Source organism: Buceros rhinoceros, unplaced genomic scaffold (genome assembly GCF_000710305.1).
Source record: "Buceros rhinoceros silvestris isolate BGI_N320 unplaced genomic scaffold, ASM71030v1 scaffold10993, whole genome shotgun sequence".
Classification (NCBI taxonomy): domain Eukaryota; kingdom Metazoa; phylum Chordata; class Aves; order Bucerotiformes; family Bucerotidae; genus Buceros; species Buceros rhinoceros.
The window spans coordinates 9,495-32,714 of NW_010404222.1; the positions used below are offsets into that span (position 1 = coordinate 9,495).

Sequence of the window (23,220 nt, forward strand, 5' to 3'; positions counted from 1 at the left end):
GGCTGATGCTGAACCTTGCTTGCGCAGCATCAAGGCTGTCTCCCCATTGCCACTCAGATTCACCTCTCCCTAGTTCTCAGTCTTAATGAATGAGAAGAAGAGCTGAACAGCTGAGCAAGAAACTTGCTGGATGATTTTTGCTGTTAATACTTTATCTCTTCATTTGTCCTAGCCTGGTGATCTGATAAGTGACCAGAATAAATATATCTGGGGAGTTGTTTGCTCTAGAAAGGAATGAAAAAGTTTAATTACCCTAAGGTTAATTAATATGTTATGTTTCTGTCCTTATGCTACTAATCTAATGCTGAGGTGTTCCTGTGGTTTTGGAGAGGAGTGTCTTACTGACCTTAGCTGGAGGACAAGCTGCTTCTTGGAGCATTAAGCAGCAGTTCTGACAAACACTGTTAAGTTGCAGAGGGGAGTGGGAATTTTGCAATTAGTAGCAGACAAGGAAAGTTGTTGTTAGCAGAAAATTCTTAGTTTTTTATTTTATGTCCTTACGTGTTATTTTTCATTCAGGAAAATGAATTTATGTCCTTTTGTGCATTGCAGCTGGCAATACATCAAAACAGTTACCTCAGAGATTCTCCTTAGTAATTGTTTTGATGCAGCCTGGCGTTGGTGAAGCAGCTGCGAGTTCAGTTCCAGCCTTGTATAGCTGGCTGTTGAGTCACTGTGTGAAAGGGTGCATTATTACCGTGAATGTGTGCCCTGTGCTCTTAACCTGCTTTCTTTCTCTGCTGCTTGGGGAAGCCTCTATCAATCTCTCCAGAAAAGGCAGAATTTTGTCTGCTTTCACCTCACATAAATTCATGGTCTACAAAGTAGGGTTTTTTCTGGTTTTGTTTTTGTTTTCTCTCTCTGTATCACAACTATTGTGTATTTTAGTTCCTGAGCTCTTTCCTCTTTATTCCTGTCATTGTTAGACCATTGTTCTGTTTATTCACATCTTCCTTCACAGAACCATATTTAGGCTCTCTCTATACTGCCCTCACTGCAATCGCCTCTGTAGGCTTTAAAGTGCGTTAAGTGGCTGTGACAAATATGTCATGTGTGTCTTATTTGCTCTGATCTCCTTTCTCAAAGGGGAAAAACAGTGTGTGGATCAGTTTTTAAATTGTTACATGCTGATACGTGTTTATCTTTTTTCTCATTGATGAAAGCAAGGTCAATAGAAGAGTGCTCTGACTTTGGGACTGTTTATGTAGAAGTTTGTGTTGATCTTACAGGATTTCATTCTGCAGGCATGACCTGGCTCCCAAGGTGCTTTCCTTGCTTATTTGTATAAGGTTGATCTTAATTATAAGTACAGTTTTATTAAGCTAGAGAAGCAGAACGCTCAGCCACGGTCCTTATGCTACAGCTTTAGGTGATAATGTAAGATGATGAAAATAAAAATCCATTTGAAATAGAAATAAATACTGTGTGAGAAGGCTGTATTCATGAAGAGAGGCAGATCTTATGGGCTACCAGATGTATTACCTATGTTTTATGACGTCTAGTGGCTTTAACCTTATTACACAGCACCATTGTGCAGCAAGAAGTCTATACACAAGACAATTTCTTATTGGAAATCAAATGCTCATTAAATGGTGCAGGTTGGCTTGTGTTTAATAATAATATCCCGTCACATTCCTAAATTACAAACTTAACTCACTAGAAATATATGAATTTTGAATCTCATGAAGTACATGTACATGAAGTTTAACGAGAGTTTGTTAACATTGACTTGCAAAACTGACAAACTGCGTCAGACAGTCTTGTTTCATTCTGTTGCGATGTTCAACTTTTCGTCCGTCAATGCAATGGCTAGCACCAAGTCTGCTGTGGATGGTAAAATGGTAGTGCTTTTTATCATTGGCTTATGATGGGCTTAAAACGTGACATTCTTTACTTTTACTACCATTTTAAGTCCTGATTGTCTCTTGACTCCTCTTTGACTCCTCTTTCTGTTTTGTTAGTGGTGTTGAAATGCATCTCTGCATTCCTTTGGCAGTAGAATTTCTCCCTTTTGCTTCACTGTTTGAATTTTCTGTTACATATTCTGCATCAAGTTCAGGTTTCTTTGCTGGTCTTTAAGTTAATCAACTTTCTTTTCATGCTTTTCATGTTTATGCCTAGCACTTCTTATCTTTTTGTATACCAGATAGTATTACTTGTTAATAGTCAGGGCGGGGGACAGAATCTGTCTTATTTGGTGTATGCTGGTCTTTCTAAGTTCAATGCATATCTGATGGTTCCAAAAGCAAAACTGGGAGAGTTAAGAGTATAACTCCTTGAATCTATGCTGCACTATTCTCTCTCCAATTGACCTTCCTGCACGTGTGTGGAGTCTGTTATGGAAAGGAGAACCAAGGAGAGAGAGTGGTGAGGGAAGGCACCATGAAGGAGACATTAACTGACTGATCTTTTTCTTTTTTTAAAATACTGAAGTAATCCAAACAATGTAGCCTTGATATGTAGCATGACATTTGAATAATCCAAAGATCTTAGTATCATCAGAAAACTTAAATTATTTATTGCTTATCCCTTCTCCAGGTCATTGATAAGAGATTCTTAATAAAAGTGATCTCAAACCTGCCCCTTAGATGACTTGCTGCTGGCTCTCCCCTTCCTGAGAAGTGGTCACTAGGCTTTTACCTCTCACCAGATTTCAGTTCATTTCATTCCCTTGGCAACCTAAGTTTCCTAGCGGAACTTTGGTGGGGAAACGGCAAAGAATTGTGGAAGTTCTGTGTATATTTTGCCACAGGATTCTCTTTGTCCAAGCACTAATTGACACCCTCACAGCCCCCCAGCAAGCTAACAACATGAATTTCCCTTTACAGAGGTCACACTGACTCTTCCCACCAAGTTCTGTTAATGCATGTGCTTACTGGTCTTATTCTTTGTTATAGACTTTGCCATCTTATCAGGGATGGAAATCTGACTTACTGGTCTGTGATCTCTGTGATCCAGTTTCTAGATGGGTCTTGAACTGGCACAGTGATTCTTTTCATGATGTTAATTGATGCACCTTAGCCTGCTATTCAGCATGATTTCTTGTTTGTTATCCTTGAGAACTGAGGGATGAATGCCATCTAGTCATGGTGGCATGCAAGCACATAACTTGCCTCTTTGGCCTTTCAATTCCCAGGTGTTTTCTTCCAAGTCATTTATCTCTTCTGAGCTCTCCCCTGTGTCTTCAGCCCTGAGGGCTGACGCTAAAATGTCATTGATTTTCTCCACTATGGGCTTAGCCATGAGTGCCCCTTTCACACCTTCTCACCAAGTGATCCTACCACTTCTAGATGACTTCCTGATTTCAAGCAACTTTTCAGAACTTTTGCTATCAGTTTTACTGTTCTTTATAAGGCACATTCTAAATACTTTTTAGCCCTTTTTTTTTTCTTTTGGCTTGTCACATTTCATGAGTTTTCCTCATTGATTTGCTTTATTCCTCAGTGATGTCTCAACAAATAAACACACATTTTTTAAAAGGAATGAGTATCTAACCTAAGAGAAATTGAGAGCTCCCTAAACACTGCTACGTTTGAAGGCTTAAAGCTCAAGTAAGCTCTCCTGAACTAGCAGTCATTGTGAAAATTTTTGAACATTTTCCAGTATGATCCCTGAAACAGTAATCTAGCAATTGCAGTCAGATTGTGACAATTATGTTATTTTGGTTGAGATGTGTTTGATATTGATAAACCAGTGTTTCATAGATCCTCATATTTTTGTTAAGCACACAACACTACTAAGCATCGCCATTCATAATGCTGACCAAATCGTATTTAGGTGACTTAGGAAAGAGCTTCTGTTAAATAGTTGGTATTCCACCTCCCTCCCTGGTTTTATTTCTTCAAGGTAAATTGTGCTAAAGAAAAAGAGGTGGTTACAGTATCAGTTATTTTTGTTTCGCAAGAGCTATATGAGGTATTCTGTTAAATCCTACTTCTGAAAGCAGAGCGAGTGCTGTTCTTGAGCCAGCTGCTCAGAGAACGGAGGGTCTTCAAACCAGCCTTTCATTTCAGTAGGGGTTTGAGGTCTAGCTTGCCTGTGTTCCTCTGGAGACACATTGTCTTTTGATGCAACAGAGGTAGTTGGGTTAAATACTAATGCTTTTCTTCTTGCAGAGGGTTTTGTTCCTCTCTGGGAAACAGCTTTTTGAATCAGCCTTCCCATAGTCAATTGACTTTATCTTCTGTTTTACTTTCCTTTTCTGTGCCTCTGTAACTGTTTTTTCCAGTGAGTGTCATTAATTTTGCAAGCAGCCTGACTGAAATTTTCTGTTCATCTTAGAACACCAAATATTTTAGCAAAATTGTATTCATCTGAGTTGACAATATAGATAAGTTTTAGACAATGCTGAATTCCCATCAAGTGAGGGAGCTGGCTCCTCCATCTCTTTTGCTTTTGGTGGTTAGGTTGCTTGGTTTGATTTTGGTGGTTTGCTTGTTGGGGTTTTTTGTTTGCTTGTTTTGTTTGTTGGTTTTTTTTTTTCCCGTCTTGGACAGTTGAGGATAAATGCTAGATTAGCCTTTATAAATTTATCCTAAGAAACTATTAATGAAAATGTACATAACAATAAGAGAAGATCACTGAGAAATTCATGCTTCTAATCAGAAGTGCTAATAGTGCTTCTGGATTAGGATGAAAAAATATTTGATTTCTGGCATTATATTAACTGCCAAGGAAGAGGAATTTCCATATTTCGTAGCTCATGGAGTATTTAGTTTTCAGGCTTTAACTTAGTAAGATATAGAAATAATTGCAGTAACTGTACAAATTAAAAGGATACAGCATTGTACTTGAACTGAAATTGTATCCTATTGTAATGAAGTTTTGTAGTAGGGGTGTATGCTTGTCCCAGTCTGTATATGACTATGGGTGCTGTCACATAGATTGCTATTAAAGACATATTCTAAAGGAATATACTGTTGCAGAATTTATTCAGAAAGAAAGCACAATTAATTTTTTTAGAAAAAAGGGAGATAGATGGAAGGTTAGGATAATTACCTAAACTGTGATATTCCTTGTTGAGAGTAACGCTGACTGCAAATGGGAAATGAATTATACACTATGACTTTTAGTAGGCTCCAAACACTGAAAACTGTGTAGTAATTTTCTGTTTTCAGTTGACATTTTAACCTTTTATACATCATGTGTTCGTTCCACTAAAACAGCTGTCAGGTGCAATGATGAGATGAGATTTTTCTACCTAAAGCTGACTTGTCAATATCTTACTCAGTAAGAGGAAGTCTGTAAGAGAACACAATGATGAAAATATTTTCTCTTGGAGTAAATTACTCCTCACTCTTCTGGGAATAGCTGATTAAAAACAAAGCAAAAAAGCATTTAAAGCAACACTAGAGCAATTTATTCAACTCTTCAGATGCAAGTCATTTAACATAACTGTAGAAATAGCTGCCTGGACAACTTCTCAAATTATTTTAATATTTCATTACTGAAGAGAAGCCTCTTGCATTATATATATTCTTTTTTTCCTTCAGCAGTATGGAATTCTGTATTGTAAAATATGTTGATTTAGCTTATACGTGGTGGTTGTGTTTGGGCTTAAAGTCACTTCATTGTCATCATTTCTTCTGCTGCTGGCTGTTAAAAGATCATATGTTACTTTTGTAACCAAGTTCCATATGTTAGAAATTTACCTTAAAATATCTGCAGTAAAAATTCAAGGGAATTTCTAAGCTAACATGTAGATATTAACATTCCATAGATATTCCATATCTATAAATACTAAATATATCCTAGCAGACTATCTGATTTAACTTTGTGTTGGGTGGCTGTTTGACCTTAAACCAAAATGTATAGATGAAAAATTTGTTAACTGCGTTTTCTTCCCATTGTTGAATATTCTGATAATTCTAACCAGTGAAATACTAGCTAGGCAAATACAGTTAAAAAATCCTGCAGAACATGGTTTTTGTACAATAGATGCTCTACACTGCTTAATCAAATCTTAATACCATCTTTAGTGTAATCTCTGAAGCGGAAATAAGAACACCAGGTGATACTTTTTTTAAGGTTGTGTACTAGCAACGTCTGATTCTTAATTCAAAACCGACATCTTAACTCTCAATCCTTTCTTATTCTAGTCTCCTGGGTGCTTTGTTGACAGAAAATATTCCTAGGATTCTACTTACATCATATTTTTAATCATAACAGCATCTTGGACAACCTCTTGTCCTTATAAGATTCACTTAGTTTCCAACATAATGATCTTGATGTGGCAGTGGTGTATGCTGCCTTCCTCTTCCAAGTGTTTCAGTTTTCAACCATTATGTTTCAGCATTGCTTTTTCAAAACATACAACATTCTTTCTATTAAAAAAACCCAAAACACAAAAGCCCTTCAACATAAAGAGATGGTTTGTTCTTTTTAGACTCCAGCTTTGAAACAGGGTAACTTTCCAGCCTTTTGTGGATTTTGTATTTCCAATGTATTTCTGATCATAAACCAGTGAATTATGTTTGCACAAAATATCCTTCGTGGCCATATGTTTGCGGTTCGAATTGTTATTGTAGGTCCTTATTGCCTGATAGTGGAAGGAAGCACAGAAATATAATTAATGAATTCCAATTTCATTGAAATTCTGAGCGCTTGTTTACAAACTATTTAGCTGTGTTTTCATGTCCATCTCGTAATTCACCAACTCTTTTGACTGTTTTTTGTCATGAATTAGTTTATTCTAATTTCACTGCAAATGTACATACTTGCTTTTCACTAATTTCCCCAGAAATTCAAATAATCCTTTTAAGTTAGTACTAGCCTTAAACTCCAGGAGACTAGGACTGTGATGCCCTCAGTTACCTGTGTAATCTGCATTTTGTATAACATGTTCTAAGTTGTGTCAGTATAACATACTAAGTTCAGAGGTGTTTTAAACTTGGCCACTCTAAGTGAGAGCTAATGGTACTGGCTTTCAACCTGGGATCTAGGAGCATTTGTTCTATACAGCCACTCATCTGGAATGAAGTTTTAAAACATCCCGTTTCAGTTCTTGGAAAAATGAGAAATCTGGATGAAATCTGTGGTGAAGGTGAGAAGGGAAGCTAGAGAAAGGGAGTCCACAACTGCATCTACTGGATACACAAAGTCCAGATCGACTTTTTCTGAGTACAGTATGAAATTGCTTGTTTGCAACACTCATGTACAGTAATGTGGTGACGTGCATTTTTTACGGCTGTGAACAGGCTTTAAAATCATTATACTTAAATGTACCTGAGACATTAGAGTATGTTACAAAAACTTTTGATGGCTCATTTCAGATTATAAATCTGAAATAGAAAGTTGTTTTAATGGTGTAAGACCTACTTATAGGATTGATAATTTTTGGTTAGTTTATGTTACTTAATTCTGGCACATCTTGTATCTTATAAAAGGTATTCTAGTAGGTATCTTTATATGTTGACTTTATGTGGTTTCACTGGTGGGTGATGGGGTTTATTGCTTCCTGTATTGATTTAAAAAATAGTTGTGAAAGCTGATGCTGAACAAATTAGTGTTGTCAAACAACAATATACATAGCTACAACAGTGAGAGGACAAAGAAAATTGAGGTATCTTTGCACATGAGTGATGTGACAGTACAGGTTTTATTTTTGAGGTGTTCTGGTCTTCTGTCTCATCCATACAATTTATCTTTTGCTTTGAGCAGATCAGACGTGAGACAGCTGTGATCTAAAAGGTAGGCCACTCCAAATTAGGACAAGTGTCATTGATTTAATTAATGAAAATCTGTCCTAAGGAGGGATGCATTTTACTTCTTGACTGAACAGGCACATTCAGGATTTTACCTTTACACTTTAATCTTCTAGAATGAAGAGTTTGCTGCACTTTTTTGCCTTATGTATGGATACACTTACAAGAGTATTCATACAGGGTGCAATTCTACTATTCTAACTCTGTCTTAATGAGCACGATAGACCCTAAGACATTATTTCCAAAGACATTATTTGTATATTACTGTACATTACTTGTATATTACTGTTTCTTAAATCCTTTAAGTATTTTTTGTGATGCTTTTCAGAACCATCCCTTTTATAACATATTGCAGAACTTCAAAACCCAGAGAACCACCTACTAGTTGGAATTGTTATCTCGGTGATAAACAGCAATATAATTTTTTCTGTTTCTCATTCCTCACATCTACGCCCAAGGATCACATTGATCCTTTAAACAACATGTACATAATATTATCTTAATTTTTCTCCTAGTAACACCTTATCACCATTATTATTTGTTGTGGTACTACTGTGTCACACAGTGGTCCTTGATTGAGGTTTTTTATTTTATTTTTATTATAATCTGAAACTGAAACAAGGTGGAAGAGGTTCAAATCAGTAGTGACCAATTTGATAGAGAGCAGTCTTGGCAAAACCACATGCTTATGATTTGTAAAATGAGTAAGCTGATTAGATAGCCTTAAGGTGTTCATTTGGAGTGTAAACAGGGAGTGTGGGAGATTTCACAGACGCTTTTAGGGAATAAAGGTTGGCACTAGTGATACATGTTGTTTGAGAGGGTGACAACTTGGTAGGATATTATGACTGGGAGTAAAGTAGCAGATTTTTTTTTTTTAAAAGGAATTTCATATTTAATGACTATGATTGCCCAGTGTATTGAAGACAACAGTGGACCAAAAATAGTCTTAATCTACCCGTCTTAGTATTATTTTAAGGTATTGTTGAAAATACTTGTTTAATTCTGCCTCATGGTGAAAAATCGTGTACTTTTTAGGAAACTTATTAAAATGTTATCTTTTCATCCTTAGAAGCCATTTCTTGAGAAAGAATTGTGGTTTCAAGATTGTCTCTGTGTACTTTATGAACAATCTGAGGGCTGTGCACTGGAAGAAGAGTGGTGATACTGGATTTTACTCTTCTTAATGGAGACAGGGGAAACCTAGTAAAAGAAAGCAGATTTACCCTTATAGACTGTCAGAGGGACCTACCTTTCTCAGTGGACTGTACAGAGGATTTAGACAATTGTGTTTAAACAAGGTTCCTCATCTTGCCCTGACTTTCCCTATCTCCATGTGAGTTGGGAAAGTAGAAAATATCCACAGGTTTGAATATTAGATAACTTTGCTAAAAATGCTTTGCCTGCCCTGCCTGCCTTTGGGTTGCTCAAAGCTCCAGGTAAACAAAGTGTTACGTCCCGCCCTTGCTCACCAGCGCCCTTTATCACTTGAAGAATGCAAGGCTTAGGCGGAGGATCGTATCACTTGACGCCTCATCGTTTGGGACATCTAAAGAGGAGAAGACTATTGTCTCTACAGCCACGAGGGAGGATGTGGCCTGAAGGGATCCGAGCCATCAAGATACAAGAGATAATGACCAGCCCTCCCCGAACTGCGCCTGCTTAATAGACTGTTGAATATTACTTTCTCCTCCCAGGGGAGGAATAAGTCCGAGTTAATGAGACATGCGATGCATGACGTTGTATGACCTGTAACATGTAAGAAGACTGCGCATGTGCAAAGGGGAGGAGACCTAATTTACATCAGGAGCGGGAGATTCTAATACATATGTACTAGGCGGTTGAGCAATCCTTTGAATATGTATGTTTTACTGCTTTAAATAAGAAGCCAAAGCTACGGTGTGGCGTGCAAGCCTCTTTAAGGGTACGCGACCCTCGCTGCACCCGACTCTATAGAGCTGAAATCACAATAAACATACCTGCTTCACAATCTATCTTGATTGCGGAGTTTTTCCACGCATCACATGCTCTGTTTTTGAGTATATCACTTGAAATGAGATGCCAGGGTATGTAATAAGCAGTGGATTGGTTTCCAGCTGATATAACTGTGTTCTAGAGACACTGCTCTGTTTGCCTGTCTTTTTTCTGAGGTTTTATTATTACGTTACCAATCTCCTAAGCAACCTTGGAAGAAATACTGATGTTGTTTATAGAATCAATGAGTTCATAATGTTTAGAAGGCTTCAGAAAAATGTCATGTGGAGAGGAAAAAGGATGCCCTATAGCATTTCTTATAACTTGGTGAGCGGCCTGTCAGCTAAGACTTGGGGGGAAAAAAGAAAAAATCAATGTGGAATGACCAGCAAGTCATAGAAAAACTCAAGCATGCCTCAAGGTTAAAACACAGGGTGCACATTTTACCATTCTCTGCACTCTCGTTAAATGTTCATAAGTTTGCTTCTAATTTAGCAGAACCATTTGGTAATAAAAACAAACTATATTTGTCCAGTATACTCAACATTTTTGAGATGACAGCAGTTAAATCAGGTTTTTCTTTTAGAAAACATTTCACCTACTAGGCATCCCCAGGTATTTTTTGGTGGCTCTTTTGCCAGCACTCCTTCCTCAGGGGGTGTCACGCAGAAGTCACAGTGCTTCCATATGGCATTGTGCTGCTGATGGCCTCGTTTTTCGAAAGAAAGAAACCAGGGTAGCACATGTGCTGAGTGAGTAGTATCAGATACAGCTGTGTTTAAGTGAAGGTGCTCAGACAGAGCCACTGTCCAGATCTTGAGGTAACTGGGAACTCTCTACGGTACACATGTTCCTTTCTCATTTCAAACATATGGACTGTATTTGTTTCACATTCTAAATGGTTGCTTTGCTATGTGGATTTTTGGCTACAGAAGTTAATGGTTAATTAAATATGCACTTGATGCATAAATTCTGATGCAGAATAGTAAATTTTATTTGTGATGAAGGTATTTTGAAAACAAAAGTTGCTCTAATCCATGGATGATCAATATTTAATTATTTTAAGATTTCAGGATGTAGGCAGTGCCTCATGTAATTTGCAGATCCTGCAAGACTTCTCATTCTTTGAAAATGTCAGTGTTCAACACTTAAAATGCTAAGCTATTTCTTTTATCAGTTCTGTATAATAGAATTGTGTCAGAAATTTAAAAAAAAAAAACAAACCAGTTTGCAATATTGCTTCTATTCTTATTTTTGAGATGGAGTCTCTGTTTTAGGGTAAACTTACTTGTAATGTTTGAAATTGAGGAGAGATGTGGTAAGTTTTTGTTGATTTGAAGTGCTTACTGATCAGTAGCCTAGTTCAATGTTAATAAAAATGAGGCGTTTGAAAACAAATAAAGTCCTAGTGAAGTACTTGTTACTGTTAATTTGGTTAGGTAAGCTTGTTTGAATTTTTGTAGCATATGGAATACTCTAAAGTGTTCCAAAAGGATAAATTTTAATATTGAAGTAAAACAGCCATTAAAGAAAATGTGGAATTCCTTTGTGCTTAAAACTTCTTTGAAATGGAAATAAACATTTCAGTTCTTAACACTGTTATAAATTATAATTGTGTGTGTGTGTGTGTGTGTGTGTAAATTTACAGGGCTTTTTTTAGTTTGTTGACAATTGTTTTCTCAGGCTGATCCGAAAGAGTTGATTCAGGTGGTCACAAAGCATGTTACTCAGTACAGCTATACAGACTGGCCTGAAGAAATCGCAACTTTGATAAATCAGCTGCATTACTACAATGAACGACTACTGGATTTCACTCAAGCTCAGATTCTGCAAGGACTTGGCAAAGGAGTGGATGTACAGAGGTTTACAGCAGATGGACAGTACAAGAGAGAAACAATATTAGGACTGGCAGAGTAAGTCATGTCTATTATGTTTATTTTCTTTATTTTAAAATGGAATTACTTTAAGCTTTAAATCAGGAAAGTAAATTGAAAATGGTGCTAACCTTTAGAATGGTTGTTTTGTATAGTTACACTGTAATGCTGCTACAGTTGGAGCCTTTTCTATTCAACCACTCCACTTAAATGAAACGTTGCTCAAAAAATGGATCCATAGCTTTTAAAGGAAGCTATAATTTTTTGTTTATTAACTGGTAATATTAATCAGGGATGAATGAAATCAGAGCATAGGTGGAGGTCTAATCTCTTCTTTTTGTTTCTGTAAACCTGCCCTAGCAATCTATTAGGGTATGGTCAAGTATCAGAGTTTGTAAGGAACTATACTTTTTTTAAAAAAGTTAATAAATTATATTTTATTTTTAATAATTTTGGTAAGGATACTGTACAGTACAGTATTTTTCCCCTGTGGTAATTCGGAAGTGCAGAAGCCTTCACTACACATGTTCTAATATTTAGAATGCCTTTGTCTCACCTTTCAGTTATCCAGAATAGAAAAAAAGAAAAGATATAGGAGAGTAATGTCTTTTCATTTAAAAAGTATCTTTAATTAACATCTGCATGCAGGTACTTTAATCTGTGAACAAGTCATGGATATGCTTGCACACTAAGATAATTGTGATATTTTGAAGACAATCGCAGTTCAGTAGCTGGTGGACTGTCAGAGGAAGAGTTCTGTGCAAAAAGAAGCTTTTAATATAATTTTTAACCTAATTTTAAACTACTCGGTGCATAAAGCTGTTGAAGGGCAAATTTAGATGATTACAGTCTTCCACCGGTGTAGCTACTCATAGCTACAATTCCAATACAAATTTGGTGGTAAAGAAACATTGATACGAAATGCTGCTTTGCATCTGTAAATCTATACTTGCATAGAATTTGGCACTGAATTAATAAAAATAGCTTGTAAGCATCTTCTAATGTTTCCATTGGAGATATCCGGTTTGTATATATTGTTCATTGAGGACATACCTTATCAGTCGTATGTCACTAGATGAATATGACATCCTGAAATTTGTCTACAGTAACACCAACACAAAAATCCTTCTGTGATGCTTACTTACATTCTCATCCAAGAGTCCTTTAGATGCTGTCTTTTGTAAAATAAAATAAATATGAAGACAGAGTTCCTTACAATAAGTAAAGATTGAAACACAGTATGAAAGCTTTAGTAAAAACAAGTCTTCATAGCATGTGGATGAGGGTGGTAGTTCCATACTAGACAGTTGCAAAGATCCAGTTAATTACTTGTTCAGCTTGCAGTTTTCTTACTTTATTCTTCTCAGATGACTCTTAATCTGCATTTTCTAAAGAAAACAGTGTAAATTCAATACAATTGGGTAGCACATTCTTTTTCTTATTTTTGAATTATCATTAACTGCCTCATGTTTTTAATCTTTTATGAAGTACTGTTTGAAGGAGCGACATCTGGAAGAGATGGTATCTTATTTACAAAACAGCTTTGTACTAGAATGAGCAATTTGCAAAAACTATTTGACAAACAGTTGTCAATTTTATATTCTGTATGTGGGGCATTGTCATTAGAGTTTATTTTGCATTGTTTATCAAATAGTTATAGGTGCGTCACAGACTTAATCAAGGTTAGTTCTCAAGCAGTTAGCAATTTATTTGAGCAAAACAGAGGCCAGAATGATTCTGAAAAGGAATTAGGAAAACTAGAGTGAGTCTGAATGGAAATTCTTGAGTCAGGTCAAGTCCTATGTAGTTTCAGGCCAATTATGGTGTATAAGGTTTCTAAATTACTCTTCTATTGAGGCCAGCTTTTTGGGTGGTGGTTTTTTTTTTTTTTAGTTTGGGTTTGTTTGGTTTTTTTTTTTTTTTCATTTACCTGCTCTGAGGTCTTCAGCTCTTTGCTGCCTCTCTTAATATGTTGAAATCAAAGTTGATTTTAATGATTTAATACTAATTCCTCCTTGTTTTAGGTCACTCATCTGAAATATTTATTTTAGATTTTTTGAAAAATTATGCAATTACCAAGCAATCTGAATTTCATAACTGAGCTTGTGCTTATTGAGTTCTCAGAATTGTTTGGGAGCGTATTAACTAGATCCCTTACCAGAAGCCTAAACCAGAAGGTCCTGTATAAAACCACTTCAAATGTTCTTAAGCTCATATTAGTGTCATTAGTTTCTGAGCCTTTGTGTATGTTTTTTGCTGTACTGCTCTGCTCTATTGCTTGTGTAGGCACAGCATTTTCTTCCTGATGCATTGCTGCTGCAGAACTTAAAGAGCTGTAGCCTTCCATCTCATTTTCCTGCTTCAGATGTGAGAAGAAACTAAAGGCTCTTGGCTTAAATCTTCATTTCACTTCTCCAAGTGTGCTTTTTTAAAACAAAAACCACCACATTTTTTGAGGCTGGACAACTGTAAAATTGGATCTCATTCCCTTTATGATGATTGAATCCAGTGGGGTTCTAACGCTTTGTAGCTGATTGATGTTAAAATGTTGAAGATGGTGTTCATGAGCAAATACATGCACACATATGATACAACACAGGTTCTACAGAACAAGATTAAAAAAAAAAATTACTCTGAGCTGACAAATATTTATTTCTGAGAGCTTGAATATAGCAAAATCCCAGCTGAATGCTACAGTACAGGCACATTTTTTGGATACTTTCACAGACATGTTTTTTGATACTTTGGAAATGTGTACTAGCACACAGGCAAGGTGTCTAAGAACAGTCCACAAGAACTGTCTTGGTGCAGCGACATAGAGAAGTACAGCCAAACTGTGCCAGGACTGGAGAATCCAGTGGGGATTTCCCTGGCAGTCCTCAGGCTCAAAGAGACAGGTGATAAGGACTGGGCTTGAAAAGTGGTGGGTAAAAGTTAAAAGATCGTTTACAAACTAATGGCCATTTTTTTGTGCGGTAACTACTTGTTCTTGTCTTGCCAGTGTTATCTTGATAATGAATAGCTTGTTACTGTTCTTCATTTATACAATATCGCTTCCTTAAACCTTCATTGCCTTACGCTGCCACTGCATGCCACTCTTAAGACAGAAAGAAAGGATCTTAGTGAGGTTTATAAAGTGCTAGGGGAAATAGATCCCACTATATCCAGGAGCCACAATGAGATTTGACTGAGCTATTATGCAACTAAAGCATTCATACCATCTTCTGCTTTCAGTGAATCACGGAGTCACAGCATGATTGAGGTTTTGAAAGGGACCTCTGGATGTCATCTTGCCTAACCCCCTGCTCAGCAGAGCCACCTAGAGCCACTTTCCCAGGACCATGTCCAGGCAGCTTTTGAATATCTCCAAGTATGGAGACTTCATAGCCTCCCTGGGGCAACCTGTTCAAGTGTTCAGTCACCCTCACAGTGCAGAAGTGTTTCCTGACGTTCAGACGGACCCTTCTGTGTTTCAGTTAGTGCTCACTGCCTCCGGTCCTGTCTCTGAGCCTATCTATCCTCCCTGCATGCTCCCTTCAGGTATTTACAGACATTGCTGAGATCCTCTTGAGCCTTCTATTCTGCAGGCTGAACACTCCCAGCTCTGTAGTTTCTCTTCGTAGGAGAGATGCTCAGTCCATTCATCATCTTCATGGCCCTTCACTGGACTGTCTCCAATATTTCCATTGTTCGTTTTAGAACTGCTCAGTTCATTTCAGAAGTTGTTTACTTTTTAAGCAGAGGGTTATTAGAGCATTTCTTTTCCTACTGTTGAGATATTCTGAATCTGAATTGATGATACAAGGGAAGTAGTATATTGTACTTTTCTAATAAATTATTGAGAGCAGTGTTGAGGACTAGCCTGCAGAATACAGCCGTTGGCCTCACCACCTCCAGTGTACCTTTTCCTGAATAGCCTGTTATGTTCCCCTTAGACAGTCGCATACTGGCTGGGCTGTTCTTGCATCAGTCTTGACTTTCACTTTAACTAGTAATCCCTTTGTTGACAATACATGGTACAAGTGCAAGATTTCTGGAAAATGCAAAGGAGTGTAAGTTTACATGTGTTGTGATTTGACAATAGCTATTGTGTTGAAAAGTGGTTTAAAAAAAAAATTGCTTTTATGTACTGAATAACAGCCTGAGCAAACGGTGGCTGCTAATCTGGAATTTACCATGTAGTGTTGTCATGGTGCTTCTTAATGTAAAAAAATAGAATAGATCATCTGTGGCTGAAAGATTAGGTGATTCTTATTGAGTATTCTTGCATCATTGCTTGCTGGGTCAGAAAATGTTCTTCTGTTTGCGTTGAAGTGTTTAGTCTAATTTCAAGAGGTTAGGTGCTGGAAGCCTTGCTGTGCTGGAAAATCAGAGGGGCAAATGCCATCACCATTGGAACAGAAGTGACAGGATAGTGTGTGGGATTTTTTCTTTCTTTTTTTCTCTTTTCTTAAATTATTTCAATAAATACTTTTATCTTAAGATATATTTATTTTAATAGTTGTGTTCTGCATCCTTTGCTTTGCATACGTTATTCAGTGTAAAGTGTCTAATATTTTTCAGGGATTGTCACAACCAAGAGTCATTACAAGAGAGTTGTGGATTTTTTGCTTTTTTGATTTTTTTTTTTGGGGGGGTGGGATGTTTGGGGTTCTTTTTGTTTGGTTTTTGTTTGTGTGGGTTTGGATATTTTTGTTTGGGTTTTTTTTTTTACTATTAGAGTAATAATTAAAATGTAAAGGCTATTCTGATAGCTGGCTGTGAAGATTTTTCAGCATTATGTTCGTTCTTGGCATTTTGCTTTTCTGTTCTGCGTTGTTGACCTCTGCCAAAGGGTCGAGGGAGGGTCTCCTCCCCCTTTACTGTGCCCTAATGAGGCCACATCTGGAGGATTGTGTCCAGTTCTGGGCTCCCCAGTTCAAGAGAGACAAGGAACTACTGGAGAGAGTCTAGTGGAGACCTATGAAGGTGATGAGGGGACTGGAGCATCTCTCTTATGAGGAACGGCTGAGAGACCTGGGTCTGTTTAGCCTGGAAAAGAGAAGACTGAGAGGGGATCTAGAGTGTGGGTGTCAGAAGGATGGGGCCAAACTCTTTCCAGTGGTGCCCAGCAAGAGATTTGTGTCTATTTGAACTATGTTAACTTCAGCACATTAGTAAAAATTAAGATGAAGTTAACTTCAGACTTTGTTCACCTTACAAATTCTCCACCTACTGTTTTATTAAAAGGATATACAATAACAGAAAAAACAGTTTAAATATTTCTAGGACATTTACAGAATGGAGCTGGACATCTTCACGCCTTTTTTTATTCTGCGTACACTAAGAGTGTTTCTGTTAGTGAACTTCTAGTAAGAGCTTTGAGGACCTACATACCAGTTGTGCTACAACACTGTAGGTGTTGCAACTAAATCCAATAAATGCTGACTGTGACACATTACATACTTTATCCCTTTGTAATTTTTTCCCCCCCTATTTCTCGTTCCCAAGTGGAGAACTCAGTATAAGCAATGCAAGAAGACACACTTAATGTATTTTTATTTAACAGTGATTCTAGTTGCTTGGTTTATGAAAAAAAAAAATTAAAAAAGTGTTAATTTTTTAACATAAATATTTGTTTTCATGTAATGTCTCTAGGGGCTTAGTGTAACTCTTCCTTGTTTTCTTCCATGTCTCTCCTCTATAAGAACTCTTGAAGAAAATGTCTACAAGATTGCTGTTTCTTTGGCTCAGCGATACAATGTTCCACTTTGGGAAGTTTATATGACCCATCTGGAATTTTTATTCACCGACAGCGGGTAAGTTGTCTTCCCTGCAAACACACATACGATTCTGTTACACAGAAATATGTGCTAACCTGTGAGAAAAATTAAGTATGTCGGGGTTAGAGTTTGGTTTGTGTTGTCATACTTCTTGTATTGTGACAGTTTGGGAACTTTTGTCTTTTCCATGTGATACTTTTGTAACCAGCCATGAAAGTAGGTGTTACAAGCAAGGACAAAAGCCCATACGTGTCTTATTGTTCTAAATATCCTGTGACTTTTCAGTGTTTAAAATGGTTTCCATGGCTTTGAATTCTTAGTCCTCTCTTCCAATAGGAACTTATTCTGTAGTTATTTTTACAGTCCCTTGGAATATGTCCTGAAACTTGATAGTTTTTAGATAATTATTTATTTTAAAGAACAGTTTTGCTGTTTCTTGATCTCTCTTCTACATAACAGCAAAGAAAATAAAATATTGGAGCTTACCATCCACATTATTCATCTATTCATCCCAGTTTCAGTTTTTCAAAGCAGTGCTTCTTTTACAATATTTTTTTGGAACTGTTCCAGCTTAGAAGATTATGGCAGACCAGACCTGACATTGGTGGAGGCACAAGAGGAAGGGATGCTTTTCTATTACAGAATTTGTTTCACGGTCTTTTTTTTTTTTTTTCCTCTCTTTTTTTTTAACTCTGACATGTTGTCAGTCAGACAAGTACTTTTTGCCCACTGAAAGATGAATAAACAAATTTGATGAAAGACTAAGCTACTTTCCTGAGTAGTGCATTCAAATGACAGTGATGTAGAGCCCCCTGTGTAATACAGCACCTCTTATCTGCAGTTGAGGCAGACATCATCAGCTTAGTCGTTTGTTTCAAGTTTTAAAATGTGAAAGCAGCTTTAGCTTGCAGCAGTATTTGTACCTCTCCTAACATTAACTATTAATTAAAAAGCGTTAAAACAGTTTTATAAAACATGAGGTATAAACAACAAAGCCTGATAGAAGTTGGTGCAAGATCTGAGAAGATGAAATAACATTCTGAGATTTTCTTTGCTTCCTTGAGAAAGCAGAGAAATCATACTCTCTAAATTTTGATGCTGCTAAATTATTTAGTGCTTTAAACAAAATAGATAGTCAGGGTATAAACATGGCAACACTGGGGTGAATGTGAAAGAGCCAATTGACTTCACTGGGACTAGAATATTACCTAAGGTATTTTGCAACAGTTTTTTATAATTTCCTTTGTTCTTGTCCTCTATGAGTTAGTATTCATAGGATTCTGAAATCACTGAAGTACGAATAACCTTTTCCCTAATGAAATTCAAAGAAGTCTTGCAAATTGATGTATAATAGCATAATATGCTACTGAGCATGTTTTTTGTTGTATCATAATCTCATTTTAAAGTTGATTGACAGCATATGGTCATTACAGGAAATTTTAGATTTGGGATTATGGCATTAATAGTGCATGCCTCGTTATGCATTCATTTTGAACTGAAAAGAAATTTATTCTAAGACTTAATCTCTTTAACTCTTTATGCAGTATTTCTATAAGCCACTTTATGCAGACAGATGCTCAAAAGAAGCACTTTTATAATTTGTAGTACTTATTTCTTTGATTACTTGTTGACTTATGAACATTATACATTTTTCTCTTATGTTGTGAATTTGAATTCTGATGAAAATTGTTTAGAATTACATTTTTTAAAAAAATTAAATCAAAATGACATTGTTTCTTTAGAAGGATTTGATCATGTTTAATTACTGAACATCTTTAAAATTCATTTTATGATTTCAGGGATAGGAAATTTTATGTTGCTCTATCACAGAATCTATTACTCCAGAATCTTTCTGAACAGCATAACGAACCCTTCCTATCCACTACCAGCCCCCTCCCAAAAACATATGGCAAACCTCTGTAGATCTTGTCAATATAATCTAATGTCCCTCTAGCCTTCAGTTTGATCTTTGGGTGTGGACAAAATAACATATTCAGATCACACTCTTGAAATACATCTTGTCCAAGTGTCTCTTTTGTCTGATATTAAGAGTGAATGATGCTTTATTTCCATTATTATAGTACTTTTTTCAATTAATATGGTAGAACACTTACCAAATAAGAAGAATTCAGAGAATTAAAGTAACACTTACAAGGTTAACAACCCCGCTGGGCTAGGTTCTAGGTCTAAAACTAAGTCAGAAATAACTTACTGTTCCTCAGTTATCAGAGAATCATTTTTAAACAGAGAAGATTGTGTTTGTGATACTTGTTGTAAGAAAATAATCTTTAGGAAGGAAACACGTATTTTACAGGGACATCAAAAAGAAACACTAATTTACATGTGACATTTATACTCAGGAATAATTGATGCTGAAATTCTAACTTAATCAATTTAAAAGGTAGAAAAAAACTCAAAGGGGATTAGAAGATAGCAGATTTCCAAATGGAATGTACTGCCTAACATGGCATATGATTGGACTCTCAGGAGAGTCAAGGTGGTAGTCACCTGTAGATTACTTCTTTCCTCAGATTTTAGGTAATACTTTCAGGAGGAAAAAAGTATAAGCTTAAGGTGAGACTTCCTTGATATGCACCCATTTTTCTCCCAGCTGAGAAAAAAAGGAGTGATTGCATTCAGCTATCTTTTATGTAGTCAGCTGGAGGTGTCTGAATTCACGCTGTGAAAGAGCTAATGTATTCTTTTCAAAAGGGTCAGGAAAAAAGACTTCTGAAGCAGTGAGACTAACTAAGGTCAACCCAAGACTTGCTGATAGTTTCATAAGCTTTCATGGACAACAATTTGAGAAGCAGTTTGATAAAACTGTAAAATTAAATAGGCTAAACATGAATAATAATGTCAGATAGATTAACTAGTGGGCAAGAGACAATTTTCAGTGATAATATCTCTCAAAGTGTGCACAGGTGCTCATCAACTACAGAAAATAGAATTTAACAGAGTGGGAGAACTTCTAATTGGGCAGTAGGATTTCCTAATATCATTTTGTTGGGTTTTTTCTTTTTTTGAAAGGCTTCCTGTACACATACTCTGAACATATGTCTATTTTTACATAGAGGTATATTTAGAAATGTGAAATGCTGCTTTGACTCTCACTTCGTTACTCATGACCCTTACTCCGCATGTCCAAATCAACAGATAATAAGATCAGGAAATATAATATCTCCTTAGCTTTTGCTTATGGAGAATAACAGCTATCTAAATATTTATAAATGAATATTTACTCTTTCAAAATGTCTTACAAAGTTGAACCTCAAACAAAGGAAAGTTTTGTCCTGTCTCCCGAGCGTGCAGCTTGTCTTTCAAGGCATGTCCAGGCCCTTAAAGCCAAAATTATTTCTAATTGCAGGTTATCAACACTGGAAATAGAAGAAAGAGCACAAAGTCTTGGTCTATTTGAGACTTTGAAAACCAGTCCTGAAACCTTTCATGAACACATGGTTAAATATGTTTATCCAAGTATTGAAGGCAGAGATCACCAGCGATTGCTTTATTATTTTACACTCCTTGAAAATTGTGGTTGCTCGGAACTGGTGAAGCATGCTGTTAAACCTGAAACTCACATCCGACTCTTGAAAAAGTTTAAAGCAGTTGCACCAGGTAGGAGAGTTCTTGTTTCTTTTCTTCACAGCTGTACTTATTCTGTTATGTGAATGTTGACATGATGATGCTTACCTGGTTTATAGTCTCCAGTGTATCAGATGAGTGCAAGTACTTTGGTAGGTTAGTCATATCTTAGAGGAGTAAGTTGCTTCTCTTTTTATTGCTGGGAATTTAGTTTATCACAGCAAGCAAAAAATACTTTAAAACAAGTTTCTGTTGTTAATGCAAGTTAAAATTGTTGGCAGTGGTTCATAGTGAATTTATAAAGAAAAAATACAGATTGTCCAGAGCATAATTTTTAACACTTCAAGTTTAACATGAATATTCTTAAAGAACTTAAGACAGTTTACTTTTCAAAAGTCTGAATTACATAGTGTATTAGGAACTTCAAGCATTTTGTTTGTTTTAAAGAGGTAATTTTATTTTGTATTATCCTTATCGTTACCTTTTGCTTTTGCAGAACTACAACACTATTTGTCCTCTGACATTATCAGACAATGCCTATAAAAGTGAGCTGCTGGAGAGCACTCTGAAACTTTGAATACTGATTTCCGTTGCTTGTTAGTAAAGTATTAGCAGCATATTGAATTTCAGTTTAATAACTCCAAATCCAATTTCACTGCTCTGAGGATGAATCAATTGTTCAATACTGGAACCTTGTGTGTATCAGACACTAACTTTGCTGCAGAATTTGGAGAGATTGAGTATATGAATTCATGTATTGCAGGAAGGGAAAAAGGGCAATTTTTTTGTTTTTTGAAGAAGGAATTACCTTCAGTTCTTATTGATGTGTTTAAATACTCAAGTTATATGATGCTTGTCAAGAAATATTTTTTTCCCTTCAAAGCTCTTTTTAAATGTTGCTCAAAAAAAGTCTGAGGACCATACATCAGATACAAATTAGTCGCTTTGTATGGTAAAAAAAAATAGATCTCTTATATTACACCATCAATTGAAATTTTGAGTGTTCAACATAGTTTATAGATAGTAGGCAAGGAATAACATCAAAGTGTCTGTAGAGGTCACAGTCCATAAGTATATGAAGAAAACCATGGCAGAAGAAATTGGTTGTCTTAGGAATTAAATGCATAAAGAATAAAATTGTATTGTTGCTAGAAATATTTTGTTGTTGCTAGAATAATTGGAAAGAGTTTTCTTCCTGTAGGAACCAAAGTAGTAACAGGACTCTGGTGTTATATGGATATTTATGTAGATGGATTTACGTGTTTTGTCTCTAGTTGACTTTATTGTTGTTAGTGCATTTTTGCTGAGATAGTAATTACCACTTTTTACATGATCAGAATAAATCTTTTTTATTTAGTGAAGACTTATGTCTTGAGGTGGATGAGGTTTTCTAGGCATTAAATTAAAAAAATAGTAGCACGATTCAATATACTGTGTATATATTTGCTTCTTTAAGAATCTACTGTTTTTTTACTCTGTAACAATATGTAATGTTAAAATATGCTCTAGGGTTTGAGAGATGTCACATGCATCAGGATATCCTAAAGTCCCAGTACTACATATATACAGACCTGTCTTTCTCCCCAGTCTGTTAGTGTGTATGATTGTGAAAGAAGATGGAGTACTGTCTTTTTTGTTCTGGAGATACTGATTTAGTACTGGTTGCTTTACGCATAAATGTAGAGTTTGAGTAGGTTTAACTATGAGTAACTTTTGTTTGCCTCTTTCTCCTTCTGTCAATAGGTCTTAATTACAAAAAGCTAACAGATGAAAATGAAAACCCTCTGGAAGCTCTGGAGCCTGTCCTTACAAGTCAAAATATCTTATCTATTTCAAAACTGACTTCCAAAATTCCTAAAAAAGATGGCACCATGCTGTCATCAAGCTCTCTTTATGCTGTCTGGTTACAAAAACTTTTCTGGAATGGCGATCATCATCTCATTAAAAAAATACCTGAAACCATGGATGAATGGCTGCATGCGTATGATATGTGTTCAAAGTACTTCGATAGACTTGATCCAAATGATGTTGTCACTTTTATTGATGAAATTACCTTTTCTTCAAAAGCTGTCACAAAGGTAAGCAGATATATTGAAGAATTTCAGGCCTCAGGTGAGGCACAGTTGAATATAGTATCAAGGAGAAAGTCTCAGCAAGTTTAAAGTTTTTCATTTTACAGTATTTAAAGATAAATTCATAAACCTACCTTCCTCTGCCTATATCTTCTGCCAGTAAACAAAAAGATTTTTAGTCAGAGAAGTTAGCTCTGTGGATAAAAGAGGAGTTTTTGATGGAACCCCAAAGTCCCCATGTTCTGGTTCA

At 36.1% G+C, this 23,220-nt stretch overlaps 1 protein-coding gene across 1 annotated transcript in view; it reads left to right on the top strand.

Moving 5' to 3' along the window:
- The window catches only part of LOC104490958 (neuroblastoma-amplified sequence-like), a gene marked incomplete at both ends in the record, with an annotated part of 31,285 nt that extends 8,309 nt beyond the window's left edge, over nucleotides 1-22,976 (top strand). The window contains 4 exons of the mRNA XM_010133310.1: nucleotides 11,361-11,590; nucleotides 17,239-17,349; nucleotides 20,681-20,931; nucleotides 22,642-22,976. Coding sequence (XP_010131612.1) covers nucleotides 11,361-11,590; nucleotides 17,239-17,349; nucleotides 20,681-20,931; nucleotides 22,642-22,976 — 927 coding nt within the window. The remainder of the gene's footprint in view (nucleotides 1-11,360; nucleotides 11,591-17,238; nucleotides 17,350-20,680; nucleotides 20,932-22,641) is intronic.
- Between the last annotated feature and the right edge of the window lie 244 nt (nucleotides 22,977-23,220).